This window comes from Mycetomoellerius zeteki, unplaced genomic scaffold, assembly GCF_001594055.1.
Source record: "Mycetomoellerius zeteki isolate Tzet28-1 unplaced genomic scaffold, Tzet1.0 scaffold149, whole genome shotgun sequence".
NCBI classification, from domain to species: Eukaryota; Metazoa; Arthropoda; class Insecta; order Hymenoptera; family Formicidae; genus Mycetomoellerius; species Mycetomoellerius zeteki.
This window is the reverse complement of record NW_017256436.1, coordinates 3,040,328-3,056,976: the sequence shown is the minus strand read 5'-3', so window position 1 is coordinate 3,056,976 and position 16,649 is coordinate 3,040,328. Positions and strand designations below refer to the sequence as shown.

Here is a 16,649-nt window from a genome sequence, read left to right as displayed (position 1 = left end):
ATTGTACTCTGCGTTTTCGTCTCTCTCTCTCTCTCTCTCTCTCTCTCTCTCTCTCTCTCTCTCTCTCTCTCTCGTGTATTTAATAGACTTTTAAATCAATGAGCATGAATTCTTATGTAAAAATTATATATGAACTCTTATATCAATTTTATACTTAACATTTGAATTTGAAAGAATATCAATTATTGAATATTGTTATTTGATATTTGAATTAGAAATTTTCATTAAGAAAGAATAATATAATTATATGTACACACACACGCGCGCGCACGTAATTTTCAGGATTTTACATTATATAAAGTTGTGAAAACATAAGTAAAGTTTTACAGCCTAAAGAAATATATATATATTTTAAGTAAACTATTCTAATACTTTTTTTTAATTGATTTCATATAGATTTAAAATGGGCGATCAGTATAAACCGCTGCATGTTGAAAATTGTCGGTCTGTGGCCACAAGACAGCAAAAATCAGCATGAAGAATTATTGTCGAAACTTCGGTTCTTATTTAACATCATTATGTTAATTTTCGTATTAGCTATTCCGGCTTTAGTGTCATTGATAAGAGTATGGGGCGATATGATATTGATGATAGATAATTTACAGTACACCTTGCCTCTTTTGATAACAATACTGAAAATTTTCATTATGTGGTACAAAAAAGAAGGTATTCAAATAATTTTCTGTGCTTTTCAATAAAAAAATGTAGTTTTTTAAATGCATTGTGAATATTGTATAATTTTCAATTCTGGATAGGAGAGAAATGTAGTTTTTTCAATCCAATTGAATCTAAAAAAAGTAAAAATAAACCATAAAACACGCTTTCGAATAGATTCAAATGGATTAAAATTATATATAAATTTCATTCCATTATAATCCATTCTTGTTTACTACTAAAATAAATTATTATGAGAGATGTAGTATCAAAAGATAATATTACAAAAAAAAATTATAATTTCACGTATGTATATTAAAAACTCATTATTTTCCTAGTTTTATCGCCGTTGATTAATATGATCGTGAACGATTGGATAAAAGTAAAAATGGAAGAGGAACGAATCGTCATGCTAAAACAAGCCAGAATCATCCGCTTGCTTGCTATTTGCGGAGCACTCTTAATACTTTCCACATTGCTGATAACCTTTGGCTCTTTCCTTTTTGGCAAGACTCTTAGGCACATAACGAATCTTACTGATTCAATTGGAAAGCCTTTGCCAATACAATCATACTACTTACACGATGTATCTAGCAGTCCAAAATACGAGCTAACATATCTGATACAAACAATCGCAATAATTATATCTGGTCTCTCTTACACCGCAGTCGACAGCTTCCTGGGATTACTGATCTTACATATATGTGGTCAGATAGAGAATCTGCATCTACGATTATTGAATCTGGGGAATAATTCGAATTTCAAAGCGGTTTTGAAGTACAACATAAAAGACCACATCCGCTTGAACAGGTTTTAAAATGAAAACGTTCAAACATAGATCTGTCAGACTTAAATTTCTTCTCTAAAGAAAATCGTTAAAAAATCTATCACCAAAGTTTGAGTAAAATAAAAAGAAAATTAAATTAAATTAAATTACTTAGAAATATTATCATTTTACTTCAAAATAAAAGAAAATCAAAATAAAACACGATGTGCAATTTTGTTTTATATTTTAATTTAAATTTCTTAAAAATTAGTCATAAATGTATAATTCAATCTTTTGAATATAAGATTTAAAAAAATGTAATCTTTATATTTTTGTAGAAAATGTATAAACGTTTTACATAACATATAAAATTCATATATTATTCTTTATTTTACATTATATTTATTTTGCAGATCTATAGAAATTATTGATAATACTTTCAATTTAATGCTGCTTGGTCTGTTATTCTTTTTTGGGATCCTATTTTGTCTTCATGGATTTCTAATAGTTAGTGTAAGTAAGAATAATTATATAGCATTTTACTAAGATAAATATTGCTAATTAACAAATAATAAGTGGTTGATGTTGCAAGATGCGTTTATGAAATGAATTGCTAATCCATTACAGATGTTTCACTTTTTACTACAATTTTTTGTGTAAATAACTTTCAAAACAATAATTAAATAAAATATATTTTGAAATATAATGTATATAATTTATAATAATTTTATAGGTTGTTAATCGAGATGGTCATTTATCAGTCTTGCAATTGGTTTGGTACATGTCTGCGACTATATGTATTTTAATGCATATGTGTCTTTATTGTGTGATTGGTGAACTTCTCGTGAGTCAAGTTAGTATTATATAAGAATGATTTTTATTAATAAGGACAAAATGCAAATAATAATATAATTCTATGATTTGAAACATTTTATAATTTTAATTTTATAAATTTAACAATATAGTTACAATTTTTTAAGTTATAATTTTTTAAGATATAATTATTTATGTCAGTACAGTCTTATATATGTATAGTATTGAAGCTATATGTAATAAATTACCATGAAGTTAATATTATATAATCTTGGGAAATATTATAAAATATCCTACTTTTTGTAACATCAATCGATTTTAATTCTCAATAAATCTAACTTTTCTATTTCTTAAATTTATAAATAATTATTAAAAAAATATTATTTAAATAATTAATTCTATTTCTTCTCTATTCGAAAAATTAATCTTTTAATAATAAATAAACTTTTTCATGATAAAATATATTTTTCTCAGTCCGAAAAAATACATCGCGCCGTATATGAGTACGTATGGTACACTCTGGAGCCAAAGACAGCAAGAAATTTGACATTAATTATGCTCCGTACAAAGAAACCACTCAATATTACAGCGGGAAAAACATTCCCGATGACAATGTCTACGTTCTGTAACGTGAGTTATGTGAAACGTATAAAATATGCAATAGCTTTTTTCCTTATTTTACTTGAATTATATGAAATAATAGTATTGTTTGAGATCATTGTATCCCTTATTTCTTAATGTATTTCTTCCAAGTCTTTAATACTTTGCCGTTAAATAATTAAATGTTTCAGTTACTAAAAACATCGGCGGGCTATGTATCTGTGTTGCTTGCCAATCGAGATTAATGATGACATAATCAGACGATAACTTAATAATCTTAATATATAGTTGCTTATCTAATACATGCCACGATGACATAAAATTAAAAATAAATTATTTATATAAATATCCTATGAATAAGTTTTGCAACATGTACTGAAAATTATGTAGAGAACATTAGAAATATATATTTTAAATATCACATTCTCCAAAATGCATCTTAATTATATTATAAAATCAATTCTTTTACCAACTATTGATAGCATACGCGTATAATTGGAAGCAATAAAGATACAGAAGACCGTGATCAGAATAGCAGAAGATTTCCTCTCTTGAAATCTCGAGTTAACAATGTTAACAATTGCTCCGATTGCTTTCTCAAACTGAGAAAGAATTGAACAATCGCATCAGTCAAATAGCCGAATTATTCAAATGTAATTTGTTAAATCTTTCTTCATCTGGAAATCTCGAAGCGATTTCTACATCGCACAAGGTATGTTGATAAGAAAAAGAAAAAGATTATAACATTAATATGTTTGAAAAGCAATAGCTTTCCAACTTTAAACATCTTGACCTTAAAATTATTTTATTGTTATTATTATTATAAACTTGTGTGCGGTCACACCTCTTTTAATAACAACTCAAATTAACACCGACAAATTGTCACTATTACTTATCATTATAACTTATTGTCACTATTTCTTCCTATCATTTTCGTTATTTGGTTACGTCTCAACTGCTCGGTGAAACGACCTGCAGCTACAGATTCATTAATAATGTACCATCAAAGGGTCTAACAGATGGCAATTCTTTTCTCTTTCAGCAACAGAATTTTTTAGCAGCGCAAAAAGTATCTGCAAGCTGTGCACCTTCCACGGATCTTCTGAAATTTTTACGATGTGGCCATTTCGTCTTCTTATTACGAACGTAAAAATTCTTTTTCTTATACGCGCAGTTGCGACCTTTCATTTATGAAGTCTTCGCAAAAGAGAAAAAATACAAAATAATGACCAGTACCAATGGACTTCGATGCTCGTTTTTGCGCACTCACCATTATAATTTATACATCCTACCCTTTCGCCGAATGAACACTTTGACGAGACGATAACAGCACATGTTCGTTCTGATTGCTGCAATATTTACGACGGTGCAATGTACCGTGTTTCAAGAATTTCGTCAGAAGCATGCGTGGTAATAACGTTCAGAAAGTGGGGATGATATCGTTGACGAAGGAAGATCAGTAATTCTTTGACCAATGGATAGTTCGGATGAATATAATGGTGTTCTTTTTTGTTCTGTTAATAATTTTACGAGACATATATTAAACATAAAGCATTATTTCTCTGTCTTATAATTTAATATTACTGTATTAAATGTTTATTCATAAAACAAAAAGAGGGTGAAAAGCAAGACACAATAATTAACATTTTAAATTTCAATATTGAGAACAGCATATTTTTGTTTTCGTATCTAATTCTAATAGATAATACCTTATACCTTATATGTTATTAAATTAAGTTGCTGTATGTACAACACAATAATTAAAAAATGAATTCATTATTTTTATAGCCTCAAAATTAAAAAAAAATGTATTCTGCTTTTCAATTATTTCTCTCTCTTTTTCTCTATCTAGCTTGTGTATTCAATAAGGTTTTAAGTCGGTGCAGACCACGAATTCTTATGTAAAAATGATATAAATCTGTGTGGACTTATGTTAATTTGATACTTAATATGTATTTTAATTTAAAAAATGAAATTTTTATTAAGAAATGATATAATTGTGTATATATATATATTACCTTCACAATATTTAAGAATATAAAATATAATATATAAAGCTATACGAAAAAATATGTGAAGTTGCGTTTTATAGTGTAAAGTGTAAAGTAATCGAGTAAATCCATCTAATATTTTAATATGTAAAGTTATATAAAAAAACATATATAATATTTTACACATATAAAATAATATTTAAATAAATAATTCTAATATTTTAGATTGATTACACAGATTTAGAATGGGCGATCAGTCTGAATCGCTGCATGTTGAAAATTATCGGTTTGTGGCCGGAAAAAAGCAAAAATCAACGTGAAGAATTATTATCGAAGATTCGATTTCTATTCAATGTTATTATGTTGATTTTCGTATTGACTATACCTGCTTTAATGTCACTGATAAGAGTATGGGGTGATATGATATTAATGATAGATAATTTACAATATACCCTGCCTCTTTTGATAACGTTATTGAAAGTTTTCATCATGTGGTACAACAAAAGAGGTATTTTATTATTTAACAACTGATTATCTCAGTTTTTCATATTTTTCTCCATTTTATTATTTTATTAAGCTAATACATAAACGCTTCGACTACTTTTCGAAACTATAAATTTTAACAAATATATACTACCCCGCTGTACCAAATCCATAAATTGAGTTGAGAACACGAGCACAATATCACAATAATGTTACAAGAAGATAATATCACATATGTGTATATTAAAGACAAATTATTTTCTTAGCTTTATCACCGTTGATTAACATGATCGTGAAAGATTGGATAAAAGTGAAAATGGAAGAGGAACGAATCGTCATGCTAAAACAAGCCAGAATCATCCGCTTGCTTGCTATTTGCGGAGCACTCTTAATACTTTCCACATTGCTGATAACCTTTGGCTCTTTCCTTTTTGGCAAGACTCTTAGGCACGTAACGAATTTTACCGATCCGGTTGGAAAATCTTTGCCAATCCAAACATACTATCCGCACGATATATCTAACAGCCCGAATTTTGAATTAACATATTTGATACAAGTAATCGGACTGACTACATCTGGTCTCTCTTATACCGCAGTCGACAACTTCCTTGGACTTCTAATCTTACATATATGCGGCCAGGTGGAGAATCTACATCTGCGACTATTGAATTTGGGGAAGAATTCAAATTTCAAAGAGCTTTTAAAGTACAACGTGAAAGATCATATTCGCTTGATCAGGTCCTAAATCGAAAATATTCACGAGTCGTGTTCAAAATCGATTTGTCGGATCTCTTCTCTAAAGAAATTCTCTAAAGAATATATCAAAATTTGATAAAAATAAAATGCAATGTGCAATTTTGCTTCATACCATAATTTAAATATTTTAGAAATAAGCCATAAATGTAAAAGTTAGAATCTTTTAAAATAATAGAAATCGAATTTTTTTAAATAACTTTATAGAAAATGTATAAACGTTTTACATAACATTTGAAATTCATGTATCGTTTTTTATTTCATAATATATATTTTACAGATCTATAGAAACCATTGATAACACATTCAATTTAATGCTGCTCGGTCTATTATTCTTTTTTGGTGTATTGTTTTGTTTTGATGGATTTCTAATAATTAATGTAAGTAAAAATAACAATACAGCATATATCATAGTGCTAAGGTAGATATATTAGCATTTACAATTGGTTAATTAATAAATAATAATATTGACGTTGCAAGATGCGTTTATCAAAATGCATTGCTGTTACTTTATAGATGTTTCATTTTTTACAATTTTTCATGTAATATAACTTTCAAATCAATAAAATAATAATTTTAAAATATAATGTATATAATTTACAATAATTTAGATTGCTAATCGAGATGGTCACTTGTCATTCATGCAATTGATTTGGTACATGTCCGCCACTATATGTGTTTTGCTGCATACATGTCTTTATTGTGCGGTCGGTGAACTTCTTGTGGCTCAAGTGAGTATAATAATGATTTCTTTAATAATAATTACGAGAATAATTTAATTCTATGCCTTAAAATGTTTTTATAACTTTAACTGTAAACGAAAATATTTTTTAACAATAGTCATAATTTTCAAAAATATAAATTTTAATACACCCGTAATAATCGAGATATCCCATTTGAAGTTTCATCGGACGCAATTATCTCTCAAATTATTTATTATTTCAAAAAAATGTTTTAAGTGGAACTTACTTTTGTTTGCCATTTTTAGTTGATTTCGTATAAAAACAAACCACAAATATATAAGTTATAAGTTTTTACTTCTTTAATTATCTAAATCACCTTTTTATCAGTATTAATAAAATACAATTATTAGTTCCGAGAAATAAGGAGGCATCTCTTATTAAGAGATTATGTCAATATCGGTGACTTTCCTCTATTATTGAAACATATAATAATGAATTATCACGAACGTATAATAGCTTGCAGTAGGAAAGTAGAAAAATAGAAATTATAAAAATCGTACATTTTAATTGTAATTCAATCAATGGATTTAATTCTCAATAAATCTAACTTTTACAGTGTCAAGTGACATAATTTAAATAATTAATCTCACTTTTCTCTCATTCGCGTATGCGCGCAAGGATTAATCCTTTAATCCAATTAATTTCTCAATAATGAATATATGAAACATATTTTCTCAGTCCGAAAAAATACATCGCGCCACATATGAATACGTATGGTATACTTTGGAGCCAAAGGCAGCAAGAAACCTGATATTAATTATGCTGCGTACAAAAAAACCACTCAATATTACAGCGGGAAAAACGTTTCCGATGACAATGTCCACGTTCTGCAACGTAAGTTATATGACACATACAAGTAATATGCAATCTTTTTGTAATTTTACTAGAATCATTAAATAATATCGTTTGAGATTATCGCACATGTTATAATTTCTTAATATATATATTTCATTTAAGTTTATATTTTACCGTTAAAAGATCAAATGTTATATTATTACATTACAGTTGCTAAAAACATCGGCTGGCTATGTATCAGTGTTACTTGCCAATCGAGATTAATGACACAATTAAAGGATAAATTAGTATGTAATTAATTGTTCAGTATGTGTTATTGATGTAAAATTAAAAATAATCCCTTTACATATACTTTGCAAAATATTACAATATATATTGGAAATCATGCAAAATATTGAAAATATGTTTTCTTAATTTGTATATCACATTTTCTAACATTGCCTTCTATTCACGTGTATTTTCATGGAATGTGATCCAAGTATCGACTTTTATCTATTGATCGCATGAGCAAAAGGATAATAATGGAAAAATAAAACTCATATATAAGATAATATTTAAGTAAGTATATTACTTTTTTATCTAATATATAAAAACTACTTTTCTATCGTATCTGCTTGTATTTGAAGTAGTAAATCTCCTTTAGGTTTCAATTTATTGTTCAAGATTTCTTGCCTCTCTTCTTTTTTCTTTTCCTGCATTCTAGCATGGTTTTCAACAGCAAAATCTACCTCTCCTACTAATTTGATAATTTTTGCCTGGAAATCAATGGAATAAAGAATGGTACATAATTCCATAACAAATAACAATCTCTATTTATTTTACATACCGCATAATCACGTTGTTTATCTAAGCGTGCTTTTTGTCTTACTCCAAGAGGCGTAGGTCTTCCATCTTTAAATATATAATCTGGCAAATTTGTCAAAGGACCAAAAGTATTTGGATTAGCTGTTAATCCACGTCTAAAATATATTATACTAATTAGAGTTATAACTGGAAATTACACACATCTATTAGTATCATTAAGATTTATATTAATAAATTTTATATGTAAAGTAATTCAAATAACAAAATTTTTACATTCATATTTTCTACATTATAGATATTCTGTACCTATATAACTATACAATAAACTTAGGCATCATTGTATTTATGTTAAATATTCTGATTTAAATTTTAAACATAGATAATTTCAGAAATCATACTTCTGTCTCCATCTTTGATTTATGTGATGTACGCAAGATAGATGAAATCCATTAACCACAATATTATAATCTGTAATAACGGATAATATGAAGCCATCAATAATATATCAATTGATAATTACAAGAAATAAATGTTGATTATATCATAAGAAAAATTAAATATATCATAAATTACATAAAGAACAACATTATAACTTATAAATCACAATAACTCTTTAATATTAACTTATATGTCGTTCAACATGAAGCACAGCTCTAGCAGTTGATATCATATTTGAAGACAATGTTATATATCAGTACGATATTAATTTATTAATGTTGCATATCAATTCGATACTTATTTAATTTTTTGTTGCAAACTCTATATATAGGTTACGCAGTAGATCCAACCACCACTCTCTGTTGATTTCTGCAGTGATACCAATGTAAAACGACTGTTCCTTTTAGCTACATACTGGCTGCGTTCAGCAGAACGTTTGTTTTGCAACTGTTGGAAGTTTCCTTCGCGCTAATTGGATCATACTTTTAGATCTAGAAGAATGGTCCTATCTCAGCAGACAATCATAAAACGGTTGCAAAACTGTTGAGTCTGCTGAACGCAGCTAATGGTCTTCTCAGTGAGCGCTTACATTTTATTGGCATATTCCGTTAGAACTAAAAATATAGACCAAACAGATTCAAGAGCTCAGTGAGCGGTCGCGGTACTGAATGCACCCACTAACCACGGACGTGGCTCCTTTACGCGAACCGGAAAGTTGCGCTAGATATCCAGATACAGTAAACGCTAAAGTCTAACTAAAGGCAAGAACCAATCGTATTAAAGAATCACTAAGCTGATTAATTTTCTATGCTGAATGCAATCAATAGTACTCGTTTTTTCTTTCTATTAGGAAGTTTTTACCGTATCTGGAGACACGGTAGTGTCTCGACGCTAAGCTATGGCGCGAACCACGGACGTGGCTCCTTTACGCGAACCGGAAAGTTGCGCTAGATATCCAGATACAGTAAACGCTAAAGTCAATAGGGAATTTTTGCAATAACGTGAATTCAGATACGGTGAACGCTAAAGTCACGCTATCCTTTTCTTAATTAGTTGTTAAGAAGAAGATAACCTGACCTTAGCGTTCACTGTATCAGATAAACGCTATTGCAAGAACTCCCTAAGTAATTAATAATTAAAAAACTTATGACAAACTCGTATGATAAAAAACGGATGAATATATTCAATATTAGTCATACTGGTCATACACACGATAGGAGAATATATTCATTTTATATAATTCAAATATAAATAATGTAATAAAATATGTCTACGAATAAATATGAAAAATACAATTACATTTGATATAATAAAAAAAATTGATAATGAATTAATATTAGAGAAGTCACAGTCTTTATTTTATGTCTATTATACATATAAATTTGTTATCTATATTAATAATCTATAAGTTGACATTCAACTATGTACACTCGGAACGCGATATAAAAATTCTCCGTCATCATCATAATAACAATCGCTAATCCGATACGTCATTCCAGGTTTGTAAAGATGCTTTGCAATCTTTATTGGCTTAGCATAGTTTAATTCTACGTCCACTTTTTTATTCCACGCTTTGATGGAAGTATTTAACAAATTGTCATCTGCTTCAATGATATTGAAGTTTCTATTTTTATCCTTAGAATTTATAGAAACATCTTTCTCAGGTTGCCGTACAATTTTGGATAGAGCATCTTCCTTTGGATAAATTACTGCATTGTCAGATGCTGTGGCAATTTCTATACTCTGCATTTCTTGACTACTATCTATTTGCTTCCTGTATGTATTTAGGAGAGTGGTACCTTCTTCCGGAGATTCCTCATTTATATCTTTAAGTTTCACCTTTACAAATTCATCGAATGTAAGTAGCTTCCCTTTTTTCTTAGTAAATGGTACATCATGTTCTTGTGAATCTATACGCGATGTAGAAGATAGTTTCTTATTTAATGTGAAAGTCCTCTCTGTACTTTTAGTAACAGCCATACTATCGGTCGTAGTGCTTGCAGTCAATAAATTCTGATTTTCATGATTAGATTTATCTGTCAATTTACTTGAATTATGCTCTTGCGATAATTTCATATCCCCCTGTTTCTCATCTAGAGAAATTTGTACAATACTAGAGAACAACTGACTCTTTGGTTTCTTAAATTCTGGTGTAGAGACAAACTGTTTCGCTAATAATTCTCTGTCTGTCGAAATAATTTTCCTGTCCTTAAATTTTGTCAGGTGTTCACTGAGTATGGGATTTAATAGAAGTTCACCCATCCGGAATTTTTCCCAATTTCGCTTCACCACATTGTCGTATGCTACAACCTTCTCCACTGATTTTGGTGACCATTTAGTGTGCAAGATTTTTTGTATTGTCTCTGGTAAAGCAGGAAAACTCTCACTGAGTTTCTCTATTGTCCACTCTTCAGGATTGAAGTTATGTAACTTATTAATAAGTTCCTTTTCAGAAAATGTGAGAAAACGTGGTTCTTTCTCTTTAAAATACTTTTGAATAACAATCTGTTGTTTAAGACGTTCTTTCCTGCTCTGCTTCTCCCTGAAAAAAATCAATGTCTCATAATAAATTAATTGAATATATTTTATTATATACAATATTTTCACAATTTTCAACAAATAACAATTGTTTTCCATTTTCACACAAGTGATAATGAGTCTAAGGTTACATAAATATTTTATACTCAGATAAGGATGTTACTGCTTGAAGGTTATCCGTTTCGCAGGTTTTCTCCGTGTCCAAATCTATTCTTGGAATGCAAATGTTTTGTGAATCTTGCAGTCCACTTCATCAGGGCGAGGAGCAGCCTGATACTGGGCTGTTCCTCCAGAATATGGAGAAAACCCACGAAATGGATAACCTTCATACAGAAAGCATCCGTCAAAGCCTCAAGAAGATGTTACTGCTTGCTTATTTTGGTAACAAAGTTATTGCATAAAAATATAGGTTTATAATCTCACTTTCAATACGAGTTAACTCATAAAAAATAAGTATAAAATAAAATAAATGTAGTCTGTAGAGAGAATTATTTGAGTTTTGATGTAAATGGAAAGAAATTATTATCCAGTTAATATTAGATTAAATATTATGAAATAAACTTAAATAGATAAAACAAATAAAATTTTATATATACATATAATTATAAAATATTATTTATATATAACATTATATTCCAGCATTAAGGGCTGATTGTTCCATCTTTTGATAAAGTTTACCTGTTAGGTAAATCTGACAATCCGTGCACGTAATTGGAATCTTGCTACTTATCTAACAGGTAAACTTTATCAAGAACTTGGAACAATCGGCTCTAAATGTAATATATAAAATCTTCGTCTTAGACGATGTACATACCTTTCATACATTTTATGGCTAATACCGACATTCATAAAGTCCGCTTCGAATTCACTTACGTCTTCAGCATCGAAAGTATCAACCGACTCATTTTTCATTGATTTCATTTTTTTACGAATACCGGCGTATGGTTTAGGGTCCGGCTTGAATGCTTTCTTGCTAAACATTCTGCGTAATATCGTTGTCATCGCACTAATTTCGAGCATCATGAAATCCAGTAAAGAGTCTAACTTACAAGCAATTATAATATAAACAAATAACAAATATCCCAATTATGGTGTAAGCATGATGTAAGTAGTTCTACTTAAGCCCAGTTCCACAACTCATGGTTAACTCTTAACCGAGGTTCAACTTGTTTCTCATTTCTTTCCAATTCTAGAATTAGAAAGAGACAATGAATAAGTTGAACCTCGGTTAAGAATTAACTGTGAGTTGTGGAACTGGGCCTTAATAGGCCTGTTCTTTTTGGCTGAATTTTTGCACCAGTTCATCTTTCTTCCTTTTCTCCCCAGGAGGAAAGAAGAGGAAGAAAGATGAACTGATGCAAAAGTTCAGCCAAAAAAGAACAGGCCTAATGGGTGCATTCAGTACTACAACCGCTCACTGAGCGCTTGCATCTTATTGGCATATTCCGTTAGAACTAAAAATATAGACCAAACAGATACAAGAGTTCACTGAGCGCTCATAGTGAGCGATCGTAGTACTGAATGCATCCAATAGTTCTACTTATGTCCATTTCCACCAATGTAGATTAACTTTGATCCGGTTCAACTTACTCTTTATCTTTTTCTAATCTTTAGAACTAGAAAAAGATGATGAGTAAGTTGAACCGAAATTAAAGTTAATCTACATTGGTGGAAACGGGCATTAATAGTTCTCCACCATGAGTCCATGAGTGTAAGTAGTTCTACTTGGTTCTATTTAAGCCGGAATCAGACTACGCATTGAACATTGGAGCTGCCTTCCCATGGAGAAAGAAACCACGGAACGGAATGTTGACAGAAAAGAGATAGGATGAGCATAACTCTCATCCTATCTCTTTTCTGTCAATATTCCGTTCCATGGTTTCTTTCTCTATGGGCTGCATTCGGAAATATCCGGAATCAGACTGCGCATTGAAGATTGAGGTTGAAGATTGAAGATTGAAATATGACAAATAAGGACAAAGAAATTTTAGCTCCTTTCGTTTCGATTAGTCAAATTCGAATTTTTCAATCTTCAATTTCAATCTTCAATGCGTAGTCTGATTCCGGCCGAAAGCGACCTGAGATTGAAGATTGAAATGTGATCAATCAAAACAATAGGAGCTAAAATTCTTTTATCCTCATTGGTCAAATTTCAATCTTCACTCTTCAATCTCAATCTTCAATGCACAGTCTGATTCCGGCCTTTAAGCGATCTGTTTTCTGTGGATGAACTAATGTACACTTTTGGAATTTAAAGTGAAAAAGGTATGTTTGACATTTGGCGAAAAGAGAGTTCTAGTGCAGTCTAATGCAGGAACAGAAAACGAACATGATCCCACATGATAAATTAAACGTCATCAACATGGGTGAGTGGAAGGGATTTTTCTACCCGCTTCCATCATGATATGTATGAGCAGTACAAGAGGTCTCTCGCAAGGGGTTTGGTAAATTCATATGCAGGAGGCAGGAAAAATGGCGGATGAAAGCGAGGATCAATGGTTGTACGGAGATTCAACCGATGGCAAGGAGTATACATCGACGAATATTCAATCAGAGATTCAGCAAAATGACTCGACACTCTCCGAAGTTCAGGAGAACTTGCAAATTCGGGAGGATCAGAAAATGGAAGGTGTTGATGAGATACCGTCCGAGGTATGTATGCGACCTAACCTCTCGATCGCTTACTATTAATTGATTTCCCTCAAAACATCATGCAAAGATCTTACATTTATTTCAGTATTAAAGATTTAGTATGCTTGATATCTTATATCACATAGTCTTTCTAATTATGTATGTATGCACATGTTTTAATGATACGACATAACCTGTACACAATACTTGAACAATAAACATTATATTTTGTAAGACTGTGCTATATGATTTAAAAGAAAGATTAAAGGCATCTAACTTAGTTTTTAATCTAAGAGAATTTAAAGAAACTTGAATAATAAACAAATCTATAGGTAGAAGAGAAAGATAAATAAATCCATCACAAAATATATAGTTTATGTATATTTTAATATATAAATATATCATATTTTAATATATACAATATATGTATCATATTTCTAGTCTTTCTTTCTGAACACTTAACCTTTTTATACATTTCGATATTGTTTTTAAAGCATGCGTTTCTTTTTACAGATGCAAGAGGTTACTGACTCCCTTGGTGGTGGTGATGAAGAATCTTCTTTGTTGAATAATGAACAAGAAGAGAACTTAGAAGCAAGTAAAAATGGGACGAGAGAAGCTTCTAGTCAGGAAGATGGTGAAGCTGTCAGCGAATCTGATTCCGATGATGATGTACATGTTGTTATTGGTGATATCAAGTCAGCACCAACATATGGTAATTTAAATATCAAGAGAGGAGGATTGCTAACAAATACGTCTGGTGTATCAGACAAACTGAACAAACAGCCGGGAAAGTTCAGTATAGATGAATTTGAAACTATCGGTGTTATCAATGGGATACCAGCCCATGAGTTCAATTTAGATCAATTAGAGGATAAACCATGGAGACAACCTGGTGCAGATATCACAGATTATTTCAACTATGGTTTCAATGAAGACACCTGGAGAGCGTATTGCGAACGTCAGAAGCGAATGCGAAGCGAGTCTGGAGTAGGATTGGTCTTAAATGCAGGTAGTGGTGGTGGTAATCCAAGTGGTATGAGAATGCCTCAAGTAGCGATAACCAATGACAACAGCAAATACTCTGGCATTATGGGTCCTAAGAGAGCTGGCCCACCACCTGGAAGGAAAATGGCAGGGACTATAGATGTTATAGGAAGCTCTGGTTTAGCTTCCAGAAGAAATCTGGATAAATCTCCACCAAAGGGAAATGTTATACAAGTCATGACTGCCGACAGGAGAGAGTATTCTAGAAAACCAGGTTTCCCTGATATGAGCGTACCACCTCCTGGAGCATCCGCCGCCATTCGACATACCTCCACCAGGATATGCTGGAGAACCGACGCCGTTCTACATGCCAGAAACTGACCCATATTATCAGAGTTATGAACCCACACAAGATAACCAATGGGGCAATGATCCAGTAAGAATTGTACAATATAAACAATTTGTGGAAATAATATTATTTATAGAAATTATTTGAATTTATCTAATTTATCTAATTATATAACCTAAAAACTACTATATATATATATTTGTAACATAAGATAATTTTATTTTATTTTAGGAAATATTCTACTCTGAAAAAATAAAGTAAAAAAATGTTTTCTCTTTTTTAAAGACATGGCAGCCAACAAATCTAGCAATCCCGATGACTGAAGGTGAAGACGACAAAGATATAGGACCTAAGACGATACCTACGATGGTTCCACCAACAAACATTCCACCTCTGATGCAGCCGCGCGATCAGAGGGATGGTAGAGACCGGGAACGAGACAGAGATAGGGATCGCGACCGGGAATTAGATTCCATGAGCAGAGATAGGGACAAGGATAGAGATCGTGATAGAGAAAAGGATTCCATGATGAGGGATCGCGATAGAGACTCTATGACGCGAGATGAGGATCGAGAGCGTGATAGATCCAGATCTCAATATCGACATAAAGATCGGTAATAATCTATATTCTTTTTTTTTCCAAAATTTTATATCAGACACTATAATACGTTTTTTATGTAATACATTAATATGTATCAATTTTGATACTTTTAGACATCGGCATCGATCAAGATCGCGATCTCGTAGACACAAATCAAGATCACGGAGTCCAACTCGGTCGCGTAAGAAGAAATCAAGACGCTCGGATAGAGAGCGTTCCAAGGAAGAAAGTGAATAAATGTGTGTACACATCAAACCTTTTACTGTATTTAATTTACGGCGTCATCGCATATGAGGTGCATAAGTAACCATTTTACATAAAATAAGATTTCGACAGTTGCGACTGTTTCGAAATAAAATTTCGAGTACATCGCATTAGTATATCACATCCAGTAAAATTATTCATAAAACTAATTGTAAGATATACAAGTTAATTGTCAAATATAAAAAATGAAATATTTAGCTGTTCTTGCAGAAGTTATATAAATGATATAATTTTTGACACAAGTAAATTATTAATGCAAACAATAAAAGTTGGATTTATAGATTGATTGAAGATTGAAGATTTTTTTACGTTTTATCATGTTTAAGATCTGCCTCTTAAGCTGATTAGCTCACTTTTATTTATCAAAGAAGTTCCCCAGAGAGACATCTCCTCTCTGGGGTAATACAAAAATAAGCGGCTAGGCCGCGCGCCAATACGA

General features: G+C 30.9%; 5 protein-coding genes across 5 annotated transcripts; 3 read left to right on the top strand and 2 right to left on the bottom strand.

Moving 5' to 3' along the window:
• Positions 1-428: 428 nt before the first annotated feature.
• Positions 429-3,116, top strand: LOC108732205 (odorant receptor Or2-like). The gene is made up of 6 exons (XM_018462885.1): positions 429-666; positions 993-1,464; positions 1,834-1,933; positions 2,154-2,273; positions 2,708-2,863; positions 3,025-3,116. Exons 1-6 carry the CDS (start codon positions 429-431, stop codon positions 3,076-3,078), a joined length of 1,140 nt encoding a protein of 379 aa, XP_018318387.1. The 3' UTR covers positions 3,079-3,116.
• A 1,978-nt stretch (positions 3,117-5,094) lies between these two features.
• On the top strand, positions 5,095-7,904 carry LOC108720379 (odorant receptor Or2-like). The gene is made up of 6 exons (XM_018444364.1): positions 5,095-5,332; positions 5,574-6,045; positions 6,341-6,440; positions 6,672-6,791; positions 7,482-7,637; positions 7,809-7,904. The coding sequence occupies exons 1-6, from the start codon at positions 5,095-5,097 to the stop codon at positions 7,860-7,862; spliced, it is 1,140 nt and encodes a 379-aa protein (XP_018299866.1). The 3' UTR covers positions 7,863-7,904.
• A 287-nt stretch (positions 7,905-8,191) lies between these two features.
• mRpL52 (mitochondrial ribosomal protein L52) lies at positions 8,192-9,186 on the bottom strand. The gene is made up of 4 exons (XM_018444363.1): positions 9,027-9,186; positions 8,801-8,870; positions 8,425-8,557; positions 8,192-8,353 (listed from the first exon to the last, which is right to left on the bottom strand). Exons 1-4 carry the CDS (start codon positions 9,070-9,072, stop codon positions 8,192-8,194), a joined length of 411 nt encoding a protein of 136 aa, XP_018299865.1. The 5' UTR covers positions 9,073-9,186.
• Positions 9,187-10,221: 1,035 nt separating this feature from the next.
• On the bottom strand, positions 10,222-12,401 carry LOC108720377 (uncharacterized). Its single transcript, XM_018444362.1, has 2 exons — positions 12,193-12,401; positions 10,222-11,382 (listed from the first exon to the last, which is right to left on the bottom strand). Exons 1-2 carry the CDS (start codon positions 12,399-12,401, stop codon positions 10,257-10,259), a joined length of 1,335 nt encoding a protein of 444 aa, XP_018299864.1. The 3' UTR covers positions 10,222-10,256.
• A 1,191-nt stretch (positions 12,402-13,592) lies between these two features.
• On the top strand, positions 13,593-16,324 carry Fip1 (Factor interacting with poly(A) polymerase 1). The gene is given in 5 exon segments (XM_018444361.1): positions 13,593-14,030; positions 14,523-15,304; positions 15,306-15,432; positions 15,631-15,959; positions 16,060-16,324. Coding segments are annotated over 5 exon segments (1,560 nt in total). The 5' UTR covers positions 13,593-13,832; the 3' UTR covers positions 16,184-16,324.
• The last annotated feature ends 325 nt before the right edge of the window (positions 16,325-16,649 follow it).

Excerpts from the sequence above, each read along its gene's own strand:
- mRpL52 (XM_018444363.1), bottom strand. The coding sequence starts at position 9,072 with ATGATATCAACTGCTAGAGCTGTGCTTCATGTTGAACGACATATAA. Across the intron at positions 8,871-9,026 it reads TCATGTTGAACGACATATAA|ATTATAATATTGTGGTTAAT; the intron begins GTTAATATTAAA and ends CCGTTATTACAG. Across the intron at positions 8,354-8,424 it reads ATAAACAACGTGATTATGCG|GCAAAAATTATCAAATTAGT; the intron begins GTATGTAAAATA and ends ATTGATTTCCAG.
- LOC108720377 (XM_018444362.1), bottom strand. The coding sequence starts at position 12,401 with ATGATGCTCGAAATTAGTGCGATGACAACGATATTACGCAGAATGTTT. Across the intron at positions 11,383-12,192 it reads AGCCATAAAATGTATGAAAG|GGAGAAGCAGAGCAGGAAAG; the intron begins GTATGTACATCG and ends GATTTTTTTCAG.
- LOC108732205 (XM_018462885.1), top strand. The coding sequence starts at position 429 with ATGTTGAAAATTGTCGGTCTGTGGCCACAAGACAGCAAAAATCAGCAT. Across the intron at positions 1,465-1,833 it reads GACCACATCCGCTTGAACAG|ATCTATAGAAATTATTGATA; the intron begins GTTTTAAAATGA and ends TTTATTTTGCAG. Across the intron at positions 2,274-2,707 it reads GTGAACTTCTCGTGAGTCAA|TCCGAAAAAATACATCGCGC; the intron begins GTTAGTATTATA and ends TATTTTTCTCAG.
- LOC108720379 (XM_018444364.1), top strand. The coding sequence starts at position 5,095 with ATGTTGAAAATTATCGGTTTGTGGCCGGAAAAAAGCAAAAATCAACGT. Across the intron at positions 5,333-5,573 it reads CATGTGGTACAACAAAAGAG|CTTTATCACCGTTGATTAAC; the intron begins GTATTTTATTAT and ends TTATTTTCTTAG. Across the intron at positions 6,792-7,481 it reads GTGAACTTCTTGTGGCTCAA|TCCGAAAAAATACATCGCGC; the intron begins GTGAGTATAATA and ends ATATTTTCTCAG.